The sequence below is a fragment of the Haemaphysalis longicornis genome, unplaced genomic scaffold, assembly GCF_048455015.1.
Source record: "Haemaphysalis longicornis isolate Haplotype H1 unplaced genomic scaffold, Haemaphysalis longicornis Haplotype H1 scaffold_1, whole genome shotgun sequence".
Taxonomy (NCBI): Eukaryota; Metazoa; Arthropoda; class Arachnida; order Ixodida; family Ixodidae; genus Haemaphysalis; species Haemaphysalis longicornis.
Window position 1 is genome coordinate 234,835,294 of NW_027526203.1, and position 17,190 is coordinate 234,852,483.

At 47.8% G+C, this 17,190-nt stretch overlaps 1 protein-coding gene across 1 annotated transcript in view; it reads right to left on the reverse strand.

The window, feature by feature from the left end:
- Positions 1 to 292: 292 nt before the first annotated feature.
- Positions 293 to 17,190, reverse strand: part of Gapvd1 (GTPase activating protein and VPS9 domains 1) — a 100,599-nt gene continuing 83,701 nt past the window's right edge. Inside the window, exons 15-20 of the mRNA XM_077674635.1 lie at positions 16,179 to 16,287; positions 14,109 to 14,499; positions 12,042 to 12,282; positions 11,599 to 11,665; positions 4,760 to 4,874; positions 293 to 1,565 (exon numbers count right to left, since the gene is read on the reverse strand). Of these exons, the coding sequence (XP_077530761.1) occupies positions 1,157 to 1,565; positions 4,760 to 4,874; positions 11,599 to 11,665; positions 12,042 to 12,282; positions 14,109 to 14,499; positions 16,179 to 16,287 (1,332 nt within the window). The 3' untranslated portion in view covers positions 293 to 1,156. The remainder of the gene's footprint in view (positions 1,566 to 4,759; positions 4,875 to 11,598; positions 11,666 to 12,041; positions 12,283 to 14,108; positions 14,500 to 16,178; positions 16,288 to 17,190) is intronic.

The following is a 17,190-nucleotide window of genomic DNA, read 5'->3' on the forward strand; positions in this document are numbered from 1 at the left end:
AAACAAAATACGTACACCATAAAATATTACCTTCATGCAAAATTTGAGTGCAAACGATCTGCCACAAAAAATCTTTAAAGAAGCTCATTCATTACTGCAACGCTCTGCATACGACAGAACTAATGAATGCCGTACAGATAGATTGAAGGCTGTCTGTTCAAAGCACGAGAGCCTTGACGAGCAATGCTGTTTAGAAATGCCACACAGCTTATCATAAAAGGTCTCGCAATGCACCAGAAAACTGTTTATGTAAGGAATGTGAAAGGTGGTAAGTGTTTTGCATCACATGGAATGAATCAAGCAACTTGTTTTATTGGTATTAGCACTGCACTCAATTGGAACTGTAGGCTCTGAGCTGCTTGTCCCAGCTAACTGAAGCGAGTGTTGACACTGCTCGAAAATTTAATAATAACAATAAAAAAATAGAATTCTAACAACCTTAGCAAACAATGCTATTTAAGTTTATGAAGTATTCTATCCCTGGGCAAAAAAACAAACAAACAAACAGACCGACAAACAAAAAACTCATTGCCTAATGACACTCTAGGCATTACGGGTACCTGCAATTTGTAAATTTTGATGTCTCAATCATATCAAACATGTTATTTTAATGGTGCCATGTTATATTAATGGTGCCAGCCTCTTTTCACCTTTTTTTAATTTCGTTAGTATTACCTAGAGACGAACTCCGATATCCCAACTACTGAGAACAGTAAATTCTGAAACCTGACATAAGATACTCACCATTGACTTTTTATTCTTTCCAAAGTTTGCCATAATTTAATGAGTCCATAACTTGCAAGCCATGGAGGTGCCACACAGACATTGTATGTCTCGCATGTAAGCTCTTCATACTTGTGTGCCGAGATGTTTCCACTCAAAACGACCCACAAGAAGCTGCCAAAACAAGGTGACCTTGCAGCTTCTCCCACAGTAAACGTTCAGCTGGACAGAGTGGGCGAAATGTGGGGCTGCCGTGCCGAAGCGCGCTAAACCCTACTGACCACTTCAGTGTCCACGGGCCACAGCCGCGGCAAAAACTAGGTACCCCAGAACTGCTTCCGCGTAGACTCGCCATCCCAGGCGCCACAAGTCCTTGGTTGAGCTCTGCCTCGGCCACACTCCTGCCCTGGCCAGCGGGAGGAGTAGTCCACGGTCAGTAGTCCATGGTCTTGATGAACTCGATGGCCGCGCAGAACTGGGTCCACCAGTAGGCGGCCTCCCCCTGGCAGCAGCGGCCGGCCCGCTGGAAGGTCTCCACGAACTGCACTGTGGACAGCAGGTGGGGCGGGTTGGCCCGCACCAGCACGAACACCAGCACGGGCACGAGGTCGTCGGCCGCGGCGGGGGCGCCCCCGGCGGCCGACAGCAGGCTGGCTAGCGAGGCGCAGCAGGCGGCCACGCAGGCCACCTTGTCCTGGGGGCTCTTGTGTGCCGCCAGGGCCCCCAGCTGGGCCTGCGCGCTGGGCCAGGGGCTCTCCGCGTGGTAGGCGCGCGGGATGCGCAGGTCCCGGTGGTCCACTGTCACCACCCGCGCAAGCTTCTGGATGTGCTGGTGCAGCACCCTGCGCCAACAGGGAACGCTCGCTCTGTGCCCCTGGCTAGAAACAGCACCCCCCTCCACCACAGGAGTTTCCCACACCGCCTCTGCATCTTCTGCAAAAAGGCCCAGTGAGACCTTGAGGCATGAGATTCCTTTGGCAAGCACCGCCACTCACCCTTAGAATCGTGCGTATCCAAGCATCAAGCCTTTCAATGAGCCTATTACAAATGACCTGCTTATGCCATTTTTTCCAGTTCAGGGGACAAAACCGTAGTCATTACCACTCGCCACAAATCCTGGGTGAAAGTTTTCTAAGCAAATTTTCCAGCCACTCTGAAGGCCCAGGAGATGGAAGAGGAATTCTTTGCAGCTTGCAGATTTCGCTGCAACTGGCAGCAGCCACATTAAAAAACATTCATCTGCTGCCCCATACACTCGCATGTGGCACAAACTCACACAGGGGAGTGGCAAAAATAGCCTGGCCAATTCCCTACTAGACAGACATGGAGAGTTTCTGCTCCAAGCTCCCAGCCACCCACATGCCCACACAGGGGACTGACCAAGAATGGACAGAATCCCAACACCAACTTCCTCGCTGCCTACTTTGGATCATCAATGTCATATCAGCCGACATTCATGGCCTTTCTGACTGCAGAAGCATTTCAGCTATCTTTATCACCAAGATCACCGTGCGTGTGGGAAACCAGTTCATGCTATTTGGTTTTGGAATACGGCCTGGCACTGCAAAGCTATGAGGGGACATTGTTGCAGGCAATAAATGTGTCCACTCCTGGTGATGAGGTCACCAAATGCTTGCCTGCACACTTGTGCATGCTCACTCTCAGTTCACGTTCACTTTGAGTGAATGTGAGTGTTGCACAGTATTTCTCCTAACGGTATTTCTCCTAACACCACCACTTCACGGCCTACGCCACCTTGATGAGACAAGCAAGACCGTCAAAGGCTGTGCCTCTGGAAACAAGCCTGTACTGGGTTCTAATCATAGAACTGTTGAACGCCACCATTGTAAAACAGTTGGGGCCAAGCAAAGTGCTTACTATAGCGGGAGATCTGCTATAGAGGAAGTAACTACAAACACTTATCTCAGCAACCAAGTGATTTGGAAACCGATCCAAATGGTTATTATTCTATCAGTATGTGGTACAAACACAGAAGCATTGATTAGGCATCACTAAAGAAGATCGTAACAGTAGGCTGCCTCTATCATTGAAAAGAATGGTATAGCAACAAGCGCGTTCTCTCAGTGATAGATTATGGGCCAGAAACCTGGTGCCTTACTACATAACAGCTTAAAAGAAAACTTTGGTCAGCCAAAGCAGTGGTACAAAGTATGATAGCAGCAATGGTTGAGCATAGAAAATAAGTATCTCAGACCTTGGAACAAACTCTGGCAGAAAACATCACAGCTAAAATTAAAAGAAGGAAGTGGACTTGGGCAGGGCATGTATGCGGAGAATTGACAACCAGTGGACCATCCAAGTAACAGAATGGCTAGAGAGAGAGACAGGAACAGAGGTACGACAAGACAGGGATGAGGGAGGGATGAGAAAAAAATTTGGTTGCAAAGGACGCATTCAGACATCGCAGGATGGGAGCGGTTGGAAGTCTACGAGAAAGGCCTTTGTCCTGCCGTGACCGTAAATAGGCGGACGTTGAAAGAAAACATGAACAAAAATATGTCTTGTATCTCTGTTGAAGGCAAAGCCTTTTGCAGACATACCGTATTTTCGCGATTCTAAGCACCCCCCAATTCTAAGCACCCCCCCCCCCCTAACATCGGGGAAAAAAAAAAAACGGTAGAAAAGTGACGGAATGCGCCGCCCAACTGGCTACTGACTGCACGTGACCGTAGGGTGCAATCTCATTGGCTGGGCGCCGTGGGTCGCCTGCTCGGCACACTCATCACAGTGCAACGGCTCCGCTACTTGTCTGCGCAAGGACCGGCATAAAAACAAAAAAACAAAAAGAAGGCGTAAAAACAAAGTAAATATGTCTTTTGATAACCGAAAGGAAGAACGAGCAGTATTAAAAGCACCTGGAATACACTTTTCTGCGTGTCTGGCGACGGCTTTTCGCGAGAACGGCGCCGAAGCGGAGGTAGGCTTAGCGCACCTGCGGGCTGCCGAAACAACAGCGTAAGCGATATGATTACGCCTGAGAGTGTGCTAAGGTGCATGTATCTTTAGATCAGCAGCACATAGAAAGAAATGAAATGATAAAGTGGAGGATGCTGCTTGCCGACGGCACAAAGGAAGTGTGTTCATTCTGTTATCAACGATGCCGCGGCGGGTAGGCCCGCATCCCAGCGCGCTTCCTCGTCGGCAAGTTACCATACAGATGAGCGATTTGAGAATGATAAATGCTTGCACTGAGCACAACGTGCGGGGGTGACGTGATATGCGAGTAGATTAAATCGAAAACGTGGTTATCCCACCTAGCCAAGTGCATGCACGTCACAGAGCAGTGTGGTGCATGCCATTACCAGCCCCTTCGTTGCAACTCCTTTCGCGTGATGCAAATCGCCCTGGCCTTGAAACCAATTTGATTGCAATGAATGAAGCATGCATGCTGATGGCACCCGACACTAAACTGATGTGAACAGGTTCACAAAGTGCAGGTGCTTGTGTCTGCGATCAATGATCCTGTCGCAGTGAGTGCTAGCACAAAATGCTTGTAGAGCATAAATGACAGTGGAGAAAGGGAAAACAGCGAATTCCACAAGCACAACCTTTACACAGTTCATCTACAGCTGTGCTTGATACGAAGTTTGGCTAATTTTAACTTTACGGGTACGTTTATAAGACAGAACTTCGTAACAAAAATAGGGCACACTTTAGATGCTATACCTGCTAAATCTTTTCACATTTTTCTTTTGTCAAAAGCAGGCTCAAACTGTCAGTGTAAAATAAAGACGGGAATGATAAAGTAAGATGTCACAAGGCAAGCATCGCCTGCAAAAAAAAAAAAAAAAAAGGAAAGCGCTAAAAGTATTCTTACTTACACAGCTCACAAAGTAGGGGCAACTAACAGGCAAATAAAAACTTAATTAAGTCGTTCCTTCATTTGTGTGACCCAATCAATCATTACATCATTTGTTGAACATGATTTCCAGCAAGCACCTGAGATGGTGAGTCCACTAGTGTAACAGTTGCATGCAAATGCCTGAAATAAGGAAGAATGCCACAAATGACTCACTGGTCTCTAAGGACATCTCCGTCACCATTGGGGTAGAGGGCATGCACGTATATCTGACTCATGATGGCCCTCTCGACGGTGCGCTGAGCAAGGTTGATCTGGACATCACTGGCCACTGCACGGAACACAACAAAGGTGGCGAACCCCTTTATCATAACAGTCCATCACTACAAGGCATCGCGACCAATCACTGGCGCAATGTAAGTATCGGCAAAGAATCTGCACGGTGAATGATTTGAAAAACAACCGAGATGTTACAAGGTGCTATGATCTACTCCCCTGATGAAGAAAGTGGGCGTGACAACATGAGAGGAACTGAATAATTGATAACACTGAGGCTAGTCTAGTAAATTAGAAGGCATCAAGGACAACTTTGCACCAAGAATAGTTTGATGCGTCAAATAGAAACATTAGGCAGATAAACGCAAAAGCTTTGTGCATGAAAGATCACCACTTTTTTTCGCAATAAATAAATACAACTGCTGCTCAAAAAAAAAAAAAAAAAAAAAAAAACCTTATGCAAGTACTTGTGGCCCTGGACTACTTTCCTATACTTGAATCACCCTTGTGGACAAAATCTGCGAGGTTAGAATCATCGATGCACCAAAAACAATGCAGATTTCTTGTTCCTCAACAACACCATAGATTGTGATCGTGTCAGGGGAGGCGATGCCCCAAAGAATATTGGCTATCAACTACACAAATTAATTTTTGGCACAAATTGACTGCTTCAACATAGTATTTCCAGTGCAATCTCACTCTGTTTGGCATAGGTATGTGGGCCTTTTTTTCTGGTCACGACTAAATCGGTTTTTCTTTGTTTTTGTTTATTTTATCATAACAAATTCTGGCCATATTGCGAACTTGCCGGTGCGATATATCAGACTACCAGGCATGCAGATGCATAATTTCTGCTGCGTCTGGAATTAGAATACGCAGGGGACACAATTTCTGTACAAAGGTACAGAATCTTTATTTGTACTTGCAAAATGAAAAATTCTGCCCCGAATCAGACCAAAACCTAGGCACATCTTGAACAGACCTCTCAACAGCCATTAAACTTCCAATGCTTGTCCTAAAAAAAAAAAAAAAACAGGACTTCTAACAATGTGTAGCTTGTACATTACAGTATCTGGCCATGCATAAATAACAAGTTCTAGTGCAACAGCTTTCTTGCTGCTGTATTTGGAAAAAAAAAAGGACAATTAAGTGTCTTGGCGGGAAAACAAAGTGCTGACTTGAGCTCAGTGTCGAGAACCGACACTTGCTGCTAAGCTTTAGCACACAAGCACTGTGGCCAACGGTGAACCACAAGAAATGTGTGCGCATACTCTGAAGCCTCCAAAAGGGCGAACGAATGAGGGAGAACAAATGACAGTATAGAGGAGAAGAAAGAGGATGCGTGCTGTAAGCCTGTGCTGCGCCTGCGCAGTGGGAAAGCATGGCAGAGGGCTGCTGTGTGTATTTGTACATAAGCACGGCCGTCGCAATGAGCGATGTTGCAAAAAACGAAAGAGGCAACACACTGATAGGGGGAAAGGGCAACAGGCACAGAAAAAAAATAAACAGACTGATGCACACACATCAAAGAGGAAAAGCAAGATCCAATTGGGCCAAATCTCAAAAAGGCGAATTTCTGGTGAGATGAATAAATTCGCTCAGCCCCATTAATTTTGTTTCATTAAAAGTCTATGGTGCTTCTTTCAAGGAGTGAGTCTATGGTGCTTCTTTCAAGGAGTGACAAAGACAAAATGCAAGTTTGGGTCTTTCAAAAGATTGCCTTGCTAAAATAACACTGACACCGCCTTTAATGCAGACTTCCCTCAAAGAAGCGGTATACAGTCGAATCCCGCTACAACAAAATTGACGGGATGTGCGAAAAATTTCATTGAAGCGAAAATTCGTTGAAGTGAAATCTGCCCCAACACATCACGGAAGGGCAAGAAAAATAGCCCCATATATTTCCACATCATTGGCAGCATAATAAAATGTTTAGAAAAAGGAGTGACATGCAATAACGTCGTGTTTATTCGGATAACAAACATACCAATGGTTATCTGTTTTTTACCTGCATGCATAGAGCGCGTTACGGAGGGGAGAGGGGAGGGGGGAGATGAAGAAATGCAAGCGCAAAATGTATTGCTGTACAACAAGGTGTGTCCACCGAGCTGATTACTTGCAGATAGCTACTAGGCCGTCAGAAGCCCCACTCCTGCTTGTGGCAGGAGCGGTGCTGTCATCTTATCCTCTGATTGGGCACCGCAGCAACTGACCTTGGCAGGCAAGCCACGCGCTGTCGCGCGCTTGTGACTGAGATAGGATGACACGGGTTCAAGACTAAACACGAACACATTATTTTTGCTTCTGACTTTGAAGAATTGGGGAAGAAAAACTGGGAGGACAGCTGCTAACAATGCATACATGACGGCGCCGCGCCAGCAGCAGAGCACGTTCGCTCGATTTCAACTGGATACGGATTGGCTGTAGCTCCGGCTTGGCGGACCGGGCCTGCGACTCATGTAAAGACGGCCAGCCACATCGTTATCACCAGCAAACAATGGCGTCCACTTATGAGTTGGTTTTTGTTTTGGGTGGCGGTGTGGGCCCACGGCGCACGTTGCTGGTTGATCTAAGCGTCCTTAATGTATAAAAAGTCAGGTAGTTGGCGTTATGCTTATTTTATTGTAAAACAAATGTTCAAGCCCAGTCCCAGTGAGCGAAAATTCTGCTGAAGTGAAAGCAAGCCAGACAAATAATTCATTGTGGCGCAGACTTTGTTGCATTGACTTCTATGGCTAACTGATGGGGAATTGGAAATATTTAAATGAAGCGGAAATTTCGTTGAAGCGGAGTTCCTTGTAGCGGGATTCGACTGTAATGAAGAAAACAGAATAGGCATAAAACACCCTAGCTACTTTTCCGCACTCAACTCGTGATGTATTATGGGCAGCTGTGTGATTGGCTGAGCCAGGCAAAATCCAATGCAAATAAACAGGGATTACACGCCTGCAGAACGAGCTCTTTGCGTTTAAATTTTGTGCACATTCCTTTTATAGCAGTAAAAATGGTGGGCTAAGCAATGGAATGTACAAACGAACACATTAACATAGGAGCACTAGTGCGTACGGCGTGCACTTTGCCGGCAGACACTGCACAACCGTAGAGCGTGTCGGGCTTGTTGACACGACACTGGCCTACTGGCATAAGCGACACTGCCACTCACGTGACCCTTCCTGTCGAGTCGTACACAATATTTCAGGACGTGATTACTATCAACTGTAACAATAAGCAGGTGCAAGACCAGTCAGAAAAGAAACCGTGTGCGGACAGTGCTCCTCCAGCAGTATCATTCCGTCATCTATGAAGGCAAACGGAAACCCGGCTAACAAAAAACAAGTTTTTGCTGTGGGTAGCAGCCTTAGTCAACATACTAACGACTTTTTTTTTTATAAACCTGCCCTTGAGACATCATTGCCAACGTCACAAAACACAAGACGCGGCGGGAGAATAGAAATTTTGGCTTAAATTGTTTAATTTCTCAGTGAGTAACGCATTGTTTCAAGGGCTGAGGGCACTATAAAACACCAAATCTTTCGAGTAAAACAAACCTGTATATTGCCTTCATGGCTCCTTTAATCGAGAACAAGTGCATGGTTTCTCTTGATAATAAAGGCTCGGGATTTTCGCAGCAATCATGCAGATAAAATGACCAAACCTTTTGCGAACCTTACGCTTAACAGGGCAGTACCTTTCCACGAGTCAAACCCATGTCGAGAGTCACATTCACATACGGCTTTTTAAAAAAATTTGACAAGGGGGCACGGCACACCAGTCATAACAAAGAATTAGGTCATTCCAACCTTTCCATTATTTCTGTGCCTGGTTTCCCTCGCAAGCTGATACGTAGCAAACAAATTTCCTGCCCGAGAGAGCGGGCCAGCTTGTCTAAAAGACTCTCTACACACAGCTTCGATTACCCAAGATCAAGATCTGGGGGAATAAAACAGGGACCCTTGAGGGGGGGAAGGAGAGAACAGGAGAAGGAGGAGGAGGAGGAAGGTTTATCAGGACGAGTCCTTCAATGCTCCCCTCGCTACAAAACTCCTCGCTACAAAGGAAAGCTTCATATGCTGCTCAAGGCTGCCGCACCATGGCGATCACTGCCAGTTGGGGGTTCTCCTCCGCACTGCAGCAATGCGCTCAGTCAGGCAGGAAGCAAGACTATCAGCTGCAACTTTCTGTTGTCAAGAGAGTGTGTTGGCTGCTTCTTCAGTTTTATGTGCCTTATATTAAGCTCTGCCAACACACTTGGTATTTGCATTTTGGGCAAGACTCATTTGATGTTAGAGTAGCATTGTAGCAGCAACACGAGTACAAAGTGTGGTTGGGAGTCATTTGTTGACGTTACATGGTAATAAAGGCCAACCCGTCTATAATAACAATAATGATGTATTGGTGATAACAATGACCTAATACGGACCCACTGATTTCACTGCATGTTACGGGAAAACAAACCACCCATTACAATTCTGTGATTCCCCGGATAGACTATAAAACTGAGTGAGGCAGTCAACATGAAGGCAATATAGTATTTGGTAGAAAATGTAAGAAATGTGCTGTATTGTCACGGGGCAATGCACAACTGCCTTTCACATAATTTTTTTTTCCCTTTTCCTTTTCTGTTCCTGAGCGAAGTGTTTGAGCATCTTTATGTGCCGATCTATGTAGCTGGCACACATGTACGTCAGCGTGTTGCATGGATATGGTGGTAGGCGAACTCAATGAGCAACAAAACACCACGCACACCCCATTCGTATGAATGGAACCTGACAACAATTTTAGCTGCCAATCAGGAGCAAAGAAAGGTCATGGATTACTTACAAAGTTCTTGTGAATGAGTGCTTACAAACCAGTGAGTAAACTCGTTGTTTGCACATGCTAGGTTCGAATTTTTGATTCAACGAAATTTCAATAAAACGAAAAGCTAATTACTTTGCCATATCGCGGTGAGTTGTGTGATAAGGTCCCGAGCAAGTCGACTCTTTCCACTGACGTGCTCCCGATCACCCATTTTGTGCTTCCTACTACAGTGTAGAGAACGGTTCCCATCTTCCATTACCTCTCACTCATACAAGCTTTAATTCAATGAGGTCACACCCCCCGACCTCTTGTACGGCCTGGTACGACAGCCTGTCGTTACAAGTCTCTCGGGAGGCCCTGGCGAGACAGAGTGCATCCAAGCAAGATAACCCCACTCCTACTTCTATTCGACCTGCCCTGCATATGGTTACCATCGCACAGACACGCATGCTGGACTCTACTCCGCAAGCTTTGCAGAGTTGCGATTGGGTCCACAGCAGCATCCAGGGCCCAAGACAATACAGCACAATTAGGCAAATAGTTTCCAAAAACCTCAATGACTGCGACCATACCCGTGTGGGATGTAGGTTCCATTTATGCAAGTACAGTCAAACTCCGCTACAACGAAATTCACGGGGATCGCGAAAAATTTCGTTGTAGCGAGAATTTCGTTGTCGCGGAAAAATCAGTAAATAAAGAAAACAGGGCAGGCGTCTAACTGGCGTCGTGAAATCTCCCACCTACCTTTTCGCCCCAATGTTGCCAACTTGCTTGGAGCTCGCTCCGCCAAAAATAGCACCCTTTTCATAGCCCGGAGTTTATATCGTAATTTGCGGTCACAACGCGTCTCGCGGCGCTTAGACCAGCGTTGTAATATGCGCGTCGTACTCGTGGAGATCCGCGCAAAAGCAGGCGTCGAGAAATCACAGCGCGGAGTTTATATTTTAATTTGCGGTCACGGATATGCACAGGATATGCACGACACTCTGGGAGCATTTTATTTCCAAAACTTGAAAAAATCGCTGATTTATGACTGTTTGCGCTTTCGCACGAGCAACGGGAGAATGCGCTGCTCACAGTCTGCGAGGAGCTGCATGGCGACATCATCGTCATGGGCGCCAAGGAAACTACGTAAAACGTCCAAGGAGTCCATGACCTGCAACGCGGTCACTGACGTCGGGACCGTCGGAACACCATGCCCGACTTCTTCGTCGTCGGATGAATCGGCGGCGGCGGCGGAGGCGGCGCGGGCACTCTTGAGGATCTCGGCATCACTCAGCTCCTCGTAGACGATCACGTCCGCGTCGGCATTTACGTAGTCGCTCAATGCTAAGTTCTCAGGAACAATGCCGGCTTCCTCGAGAGCTACCCATGCTTCGGCCGTTGTCGCGTCTTGCCCCGGTCCAACGTCGTCGGCAGCTTGTGCTCTCGCCGGCGGGCCCCGCCGGCGGGTGCCGGGCGAGCGCGAGAAAGGGCGAGAAGCGGTTGCCTCCTCCTCCGCCGCCGCCGCCGCTTTTGAGCGCCGTCGGTGCCGGTAATCCGGACATCGAGAAGCGGCAGCTTCTCGATGTCCGGATGTTCGGAGAAAATGTTGCTACTATATAATTTACATTGTTAGAACTTATCAAAATTAGTTAGAGTGGTTCAGTCCGTTGCAGATCGAGTGACTTGTGTCCCGGGAAAATTTCGTTGAACCGGGAGAACAATAAAAAAAGTGGTTCGTTGTGGAGGGAGCTTTAATACATTGGGGCCTATGGGATGCGGGCGGGGAATCGAAAAACCTTCGTTGAAGCGGGAATTTCGTTGTAGCGGAGTTCGTTGTAGCGGAGTTTGACTGTAGCACGGTTTCCCGCAGCTGAATAATCAAACTCTTCGCACAGAATTTTTATGGTCGCAGCCGAGTTTCTGCAGCACGCCCACTTCACAGAATGAGCAAGTACCAGTCACTCTCATAATATGGCAAGCAAAAAAGAACTCACTTTGCCATGTTGGGTCTACCTCCATTTGTTGGAATAGATGCTGTAGAAACTGCTCCACTAGTTGAGCCTGTAGAGAAAGACAAAAATAAATCGCTAGGTTGACTCGCAACAAGCCCAAATTTTTTTCATCAGGCAAGCATGTAATCTCGCAGGCGCCTAACACGTGTACATATGTTTACTGTTAGAAAATTAATTTGAATACGGGTGAAAGTGTTGGCCACAAACACACTAACATTGCAGTCACAGGAACAGTGGCCAGTGTGAAAACGATTGTGCACCTCCCTCCAACTTTTTTCCACCACTCTTTAGTCACCCTACAACACAGAAGCTGCCAACGAGGCTAGACAAAGAACTGAGAAGACCTGAACCTGGTCCATTACCTGACGCCCTCCCTCTTCTCTCTCCCTCCCCACCTCCCCCCGAGGAGGAGACGCACACTCTACCTTTTCGTCGGCAGCGGTGAGCCCCTGAAAGGAGCGTGAGAAGGCCTGCAGGCGGGCCTCGCGGGGGTCGAGGAAGTGTCGCACGCACAGGGTGGCCAGGTGCGTTTGGCAGACGTCGCGGTCGCGCTGTGTGCGCCGCAGACGTGTCTCCAGCTGCGCCTGCACGGCCAGCAGCCCCTGGCGGCAGCGGACCAGGTAGGCCACGTAGGGCGCCCGCCGCCGGTGCTCCTCCTCCAGGGCCCTGTGCAAGGGGGGCATGGGCACAGGGACCTTTTTAGCTGCCCACTTGTGTACGAAGCAGGGGAGCATTCGCATGCATGCAAACACTCTTGTAAGCGACCGGGCACGCTGCAGAGGGCGCCCACCATTTAAAGACCGTGCCATTCTGAGGCAAAATCACTAGATGCCCCAGTATGCGAATGTCTGGCGTTGGCATGACCGAGAATTGGTTCCAAAAATGGCTGACGATGCAAAAAGAATGAAAGTACGGGAAAGAAAATTGCTGCTCGAACTTGAGTCCGCATTCGAACTGGGAGCCTACGGATTGCGAGTTGAGCACGAACTACATGCACCACGGCCGATCCTTGGCTCCAGATGACTAAATGTGGACCTAGCCATTGCGCTGCCTTCCGACTTTGAAATGTGTGCCAAAGGCATTGTTGCAAATCGACTGTGGTATGTGTGTTGATGCAGAGCCCAGGCTTCAACAGTGCACAACTTTCCCACCAAGGCTCAGTGATTTGCGGGAAAAGTCCCCCCAACAAAAGACCCTGCAGGTTCATATGGAGGCAACTCTCCCCTGCAAGCCACTCGCCAGCCACGCTAACTCGACACGACGAGGGCTGGACACGTGTGCCTAGTCCTGCAACAGTATGCACAGAGGCCTACAGGAGTAATTCCAGCATGCTCATTGCAGAAGTAACGAGGCAAATTTACACCAATAGCGAGTATGTAGGACCGCAACGACGAAGAAGAAGACAAGAGAGGGGGAGAAAACGATGCAATCGGGAAAGGATAGGGAGCATGGTAATAAGAGAACACAATAGCACCAGTGGACACATTTGTGCATGTCTGTGCTGTCTCGACTGTGATGGACCCTGAAGCATCTACCAAAGTGGTACCTGGGAAACATGGTTGCCCATGGAAGTACGCCTCAAAAGAACATACAAGTGAACACCAAAATGTCGCACAGTGAGCAAAGAGGCGGGTGCTCACGATAGCTAAAACCACCACCAGCCGACAATGGCACAACACTAGCAACACAAAGATTGCACGCCACATGTATATGGCTCTGAGGGAGAAAACGTTGCAACAGCAGAGGACATAGTCATGGCAGACCTACCGTCAAACACTGCTTGAAGTAAAATGCAATGCTTTGCAATCCCACTTGTAGGCAGCCTCACTGAATTCTTTTGGTGCGCTGCACTGAAGCGTCCACTACTGTGGTTTGACGGCGTCACTGGCCTCATAACCGAGCGAACAAAGAGGGCACCGAAGACGGACAGAAAACGGCGGAGGAAAGTACGGCGAAAGTGTGAGAGGGAGGGCGGTATGCTCAGGCGGTGCAAGACGCTCCTTGGTGGCAACACTATGAGATAACCAAGAGAACAAAGAAGCCACTGCAACTGCATATGAGCCCGCAGGAATGAAGATGAAAGTATGGCAAAAGCGCGAGGGGGAGGGCAGTATGCCAAGGCTGCGCCACAGAAGCTCAGCACACGCTGCGTGCTGCACGTACATCAGTCCTTCGGCGTCCTCCTTGTTGCATGGCTCATCTGAACCCCATAACATTTGCGTGGGAGGTTCAAACACGTTTTACAACAACATGCTTGGCAGCGGCGACGCACTGCGAGATAACGGCAGAGTAGTATGCGCCGCAGTGTGTTCGCTGATCGCGTAATCATTTTCCGAGACGCAGCAGCTATGTGCTCTGACCGCAAAGACTGCACTTCACACTGCGCACAAACATTGTCAGCCATTTTTTTACTCCACCTCCTACCAGTTCTGTGCTACCGCTCCCTTCCAGCCCAGCAGCCCCACCTCGTGCGTCCCCTCTGATTGACCGACCTGAGCACGCGCAGGCACTGCAGCTCGTCCAGGAGGCGCAGGCAGCGCAGCGCTTCGTGCACGTGCGAAGCCAGCGTCTTGTTGTGCAGCAGGGTGGCCTGGGCCAGCAGGCCCTGCAGCAGGGCGGCTGGCTCCTGGGGGCCCCCCTGGGGGAGGTCGGCCAGGGCCAGCACCAGGCGCAGCTTCCGCTGGGCGTCCTCCACCAGGGACTCCTCCCCACCCCGCTCCCCCCCTGTCGGCTGCGACGAGGAGGAGGAAGAGGCCGGAGGAGCTTCGAGCGGGGACGCCCCCCCGCCGGGGGATGCCCCGCTGCTGCTGCCGCCGCCACCCACGGCGCCATTGGCCATGGCGGGGCCCGCCCCCCGGTACTTCTCCAGGATGTCCGCGGCATCTGGCACGGGGCGAACACCACCAGTGAGGTTAGGAGACACCACACACTTGCTGCAGGGAAGACGCTTTCTTTTGGCACTCCCGTACGGTTGCCCAAGAAAGAAGCTCGCACGTGGCTGCTGCCGCAGGTGCCTTGGTTCGGTTCAACATCTCACAGAGGCCCCATTCTGCTGGTGTTGTGACAAGAGCTAAAGCCAGTCCCAGTTACAATTAAATAAAATAAACAAAAAAGACTGAGAGAGGAACCGAAGGGTGAGGACACAAAGTAGGGCAGAGGCACCCTGACAATTTGACAAATTAACTATGTCAGGATGTGGAAGCAAAGCGTCACACACATGGCATCTATCCAGTGGTGCTCATTTCTTTCAGCCGTTACCATCAACAAACAGGAGACAATGATGCAATTTTACAATGTGTAAACTTTAAGAGCTCATCAAGAAGGTGTCATTTAAGGACACCAATGCCTTCCCTTTTATTGATAGCGATGGCAACCGTAACAGCACTTTTTGATACAACACCAAACATGTGGCCAAAATCAACTTTCCTGCCCGTTCGTGTCCACTTCACAACCTGTTCGATCTTTTTCTTCGTTGGCTTTAGCTTATGCAACATAACCTATGTACCACAAGCATATCATCACCTTAAGTATATAGTTGACTGCATACACAAAGCTCTGCTAGGTGTCACACAGTGTTTTTTGTCCCAGCTCGCACCCCCCCCCCCCCCCTCCAATAATGGTAAAGCACCTGCATTTACCTCACCTGTGTCTGTAATACAACTATTAATTAATATGGCCAGATAATTACTAACTATGCTTTTGGAGTTCATTATTGTGAGATTCGACTGCATACGACTGCAAGATGCCAAGTAAAGTCCCATTATTCTTGCCACTTTTCTGAGCGCTATGCTCAGTGTGTTGCAGGTGAGCTCTGAGCTTCATGTCAAGGAAGACCTTTGACGATGCTAACCTCAGGCTGCCAGTTAACCACTCCAGAAAATGCAACACCACAAGGACACAACAGAAGCGACAAACTTGCCTCCCATTTGTCATTTTGTCTTAGCTCTGTTACCTTCCCAGTGCACAAACCCCATCTCCTACAAGCAATACTCAGTTTCGCAAGGGTAAAAGCAAACGTTCTTACCTCTGACCTTCCAAACTGGCTTCATTTGTAACACTGTGTAGCTTTATAGGCAGACCATGGCTAATCTACGCTTCTGTGCATAGTAACCAGAATAAATAGAGATTTGCTCTTGACCAGGACCAGCATATATTCGCAGTTCAGAACCCCCTAAATACTGAGCACTCACTCTGAAGGGTCCCATCCTGATGGCTCACAAGTATTGACAGGAGCAAAATTAACCACTAAAACTCTGAGCACAGTATCCGATTTCGAAAGTTCTTACTGTGGGGACCTTGTGTGGGGAACCCCTCCTCTCCTCTCCTCTCCTCTCCTCTCCTCTCCTCTCCTCCTTCCTCCCCCCCTCCGTTCAAAAAAATGCCTCCCTGGATCTGCCCCTCCATCATGCAGTGGCGTGAAGAACATGTCAAAGACGGTGTGGTGGCATGAACAGCACCCTACTAGTGCTGCAGCAAGCACCCCTAGAACTAGATAAGATGTTCCATCTCATGCAAGAGATCGCGGAGAGGCCAAGCGGACCACTAGTCAGCCCGGGACGCACCTGATCCCACATCAGGAAGAACAGAGCGGGGTAGTACGTCAGGGCCATTGGTGGTAACTTCATTGGACTTTCGCTGCTTGGGCTTGAAGCTAAACCTAAACTGGGACAGCTGCAAAGTAAAAAGAAAAAATGAAATCATAGTAAACAGACAAAAACAAAATGGATGGTAAGGTACCAGAATATAATTACAGTTGCACAAACGATGCACTCTCTGGGTACTTTCTGTTGAGTTACCAAACAAGTTAGGATAGTGCTTGTAAGCCAGCCGTTTCATGCCTTTTTTTTTGTTGATAAAGGATGTAACCGAAACTGAAGACATTTAAAAAAGCATTGCAACGGTTGATAAACACCAAACCTGTGCATTAAGTTATTTCAGCTTTCAAAATATAAAGTGAACAATGGTTTCGTTCAAAAGCTCCGAATCAAAATGCCTAGCTCCAAAACAAAGCAACTATTTTGCAGTTGACAATATGAAAACCAAAATTTAAAATTTTTCAAGCAAGCTTCAGAAAATGGTACCAAAAAAAAAATAATAAAAGGAGGAGTTAGCTAAAAGCCTTTGTAAATAATTTTTTATGGCATAAAGCAAACACAAACAAGCTAGCCCACTCCTTTAGGCTTTATTGGACCCTAGGCCTCATTGAGCTACTCAATGACCTTGTGAGGGATTAATTGTTCTTGTGAGGGATTAATTGTTAAACTGAGAAAATAAACATCTCCTTACTCTGATGATGTTACATATTATATGAAGGCTACTTCCAAATGTTGATAGTGTCACTGTGATCTGTAATACAGTCCAGTCCACTTATAACAATATCCAAGTGCCAAGCAAATCCCATCGTTATAACCAATAAGTTTTATAAGCGGGTTGCGAAATAAAAAGATGAAACAGAGCTCAAAACATTTTATTTGCATGCAAGCAAGGTCGTACTACTACCTATTTGCCATAGTCGATCAGCTTTGTTTTCTGCACGTGAAACTAGCACACGTCTTTTTCAAGAGCATCCATAAG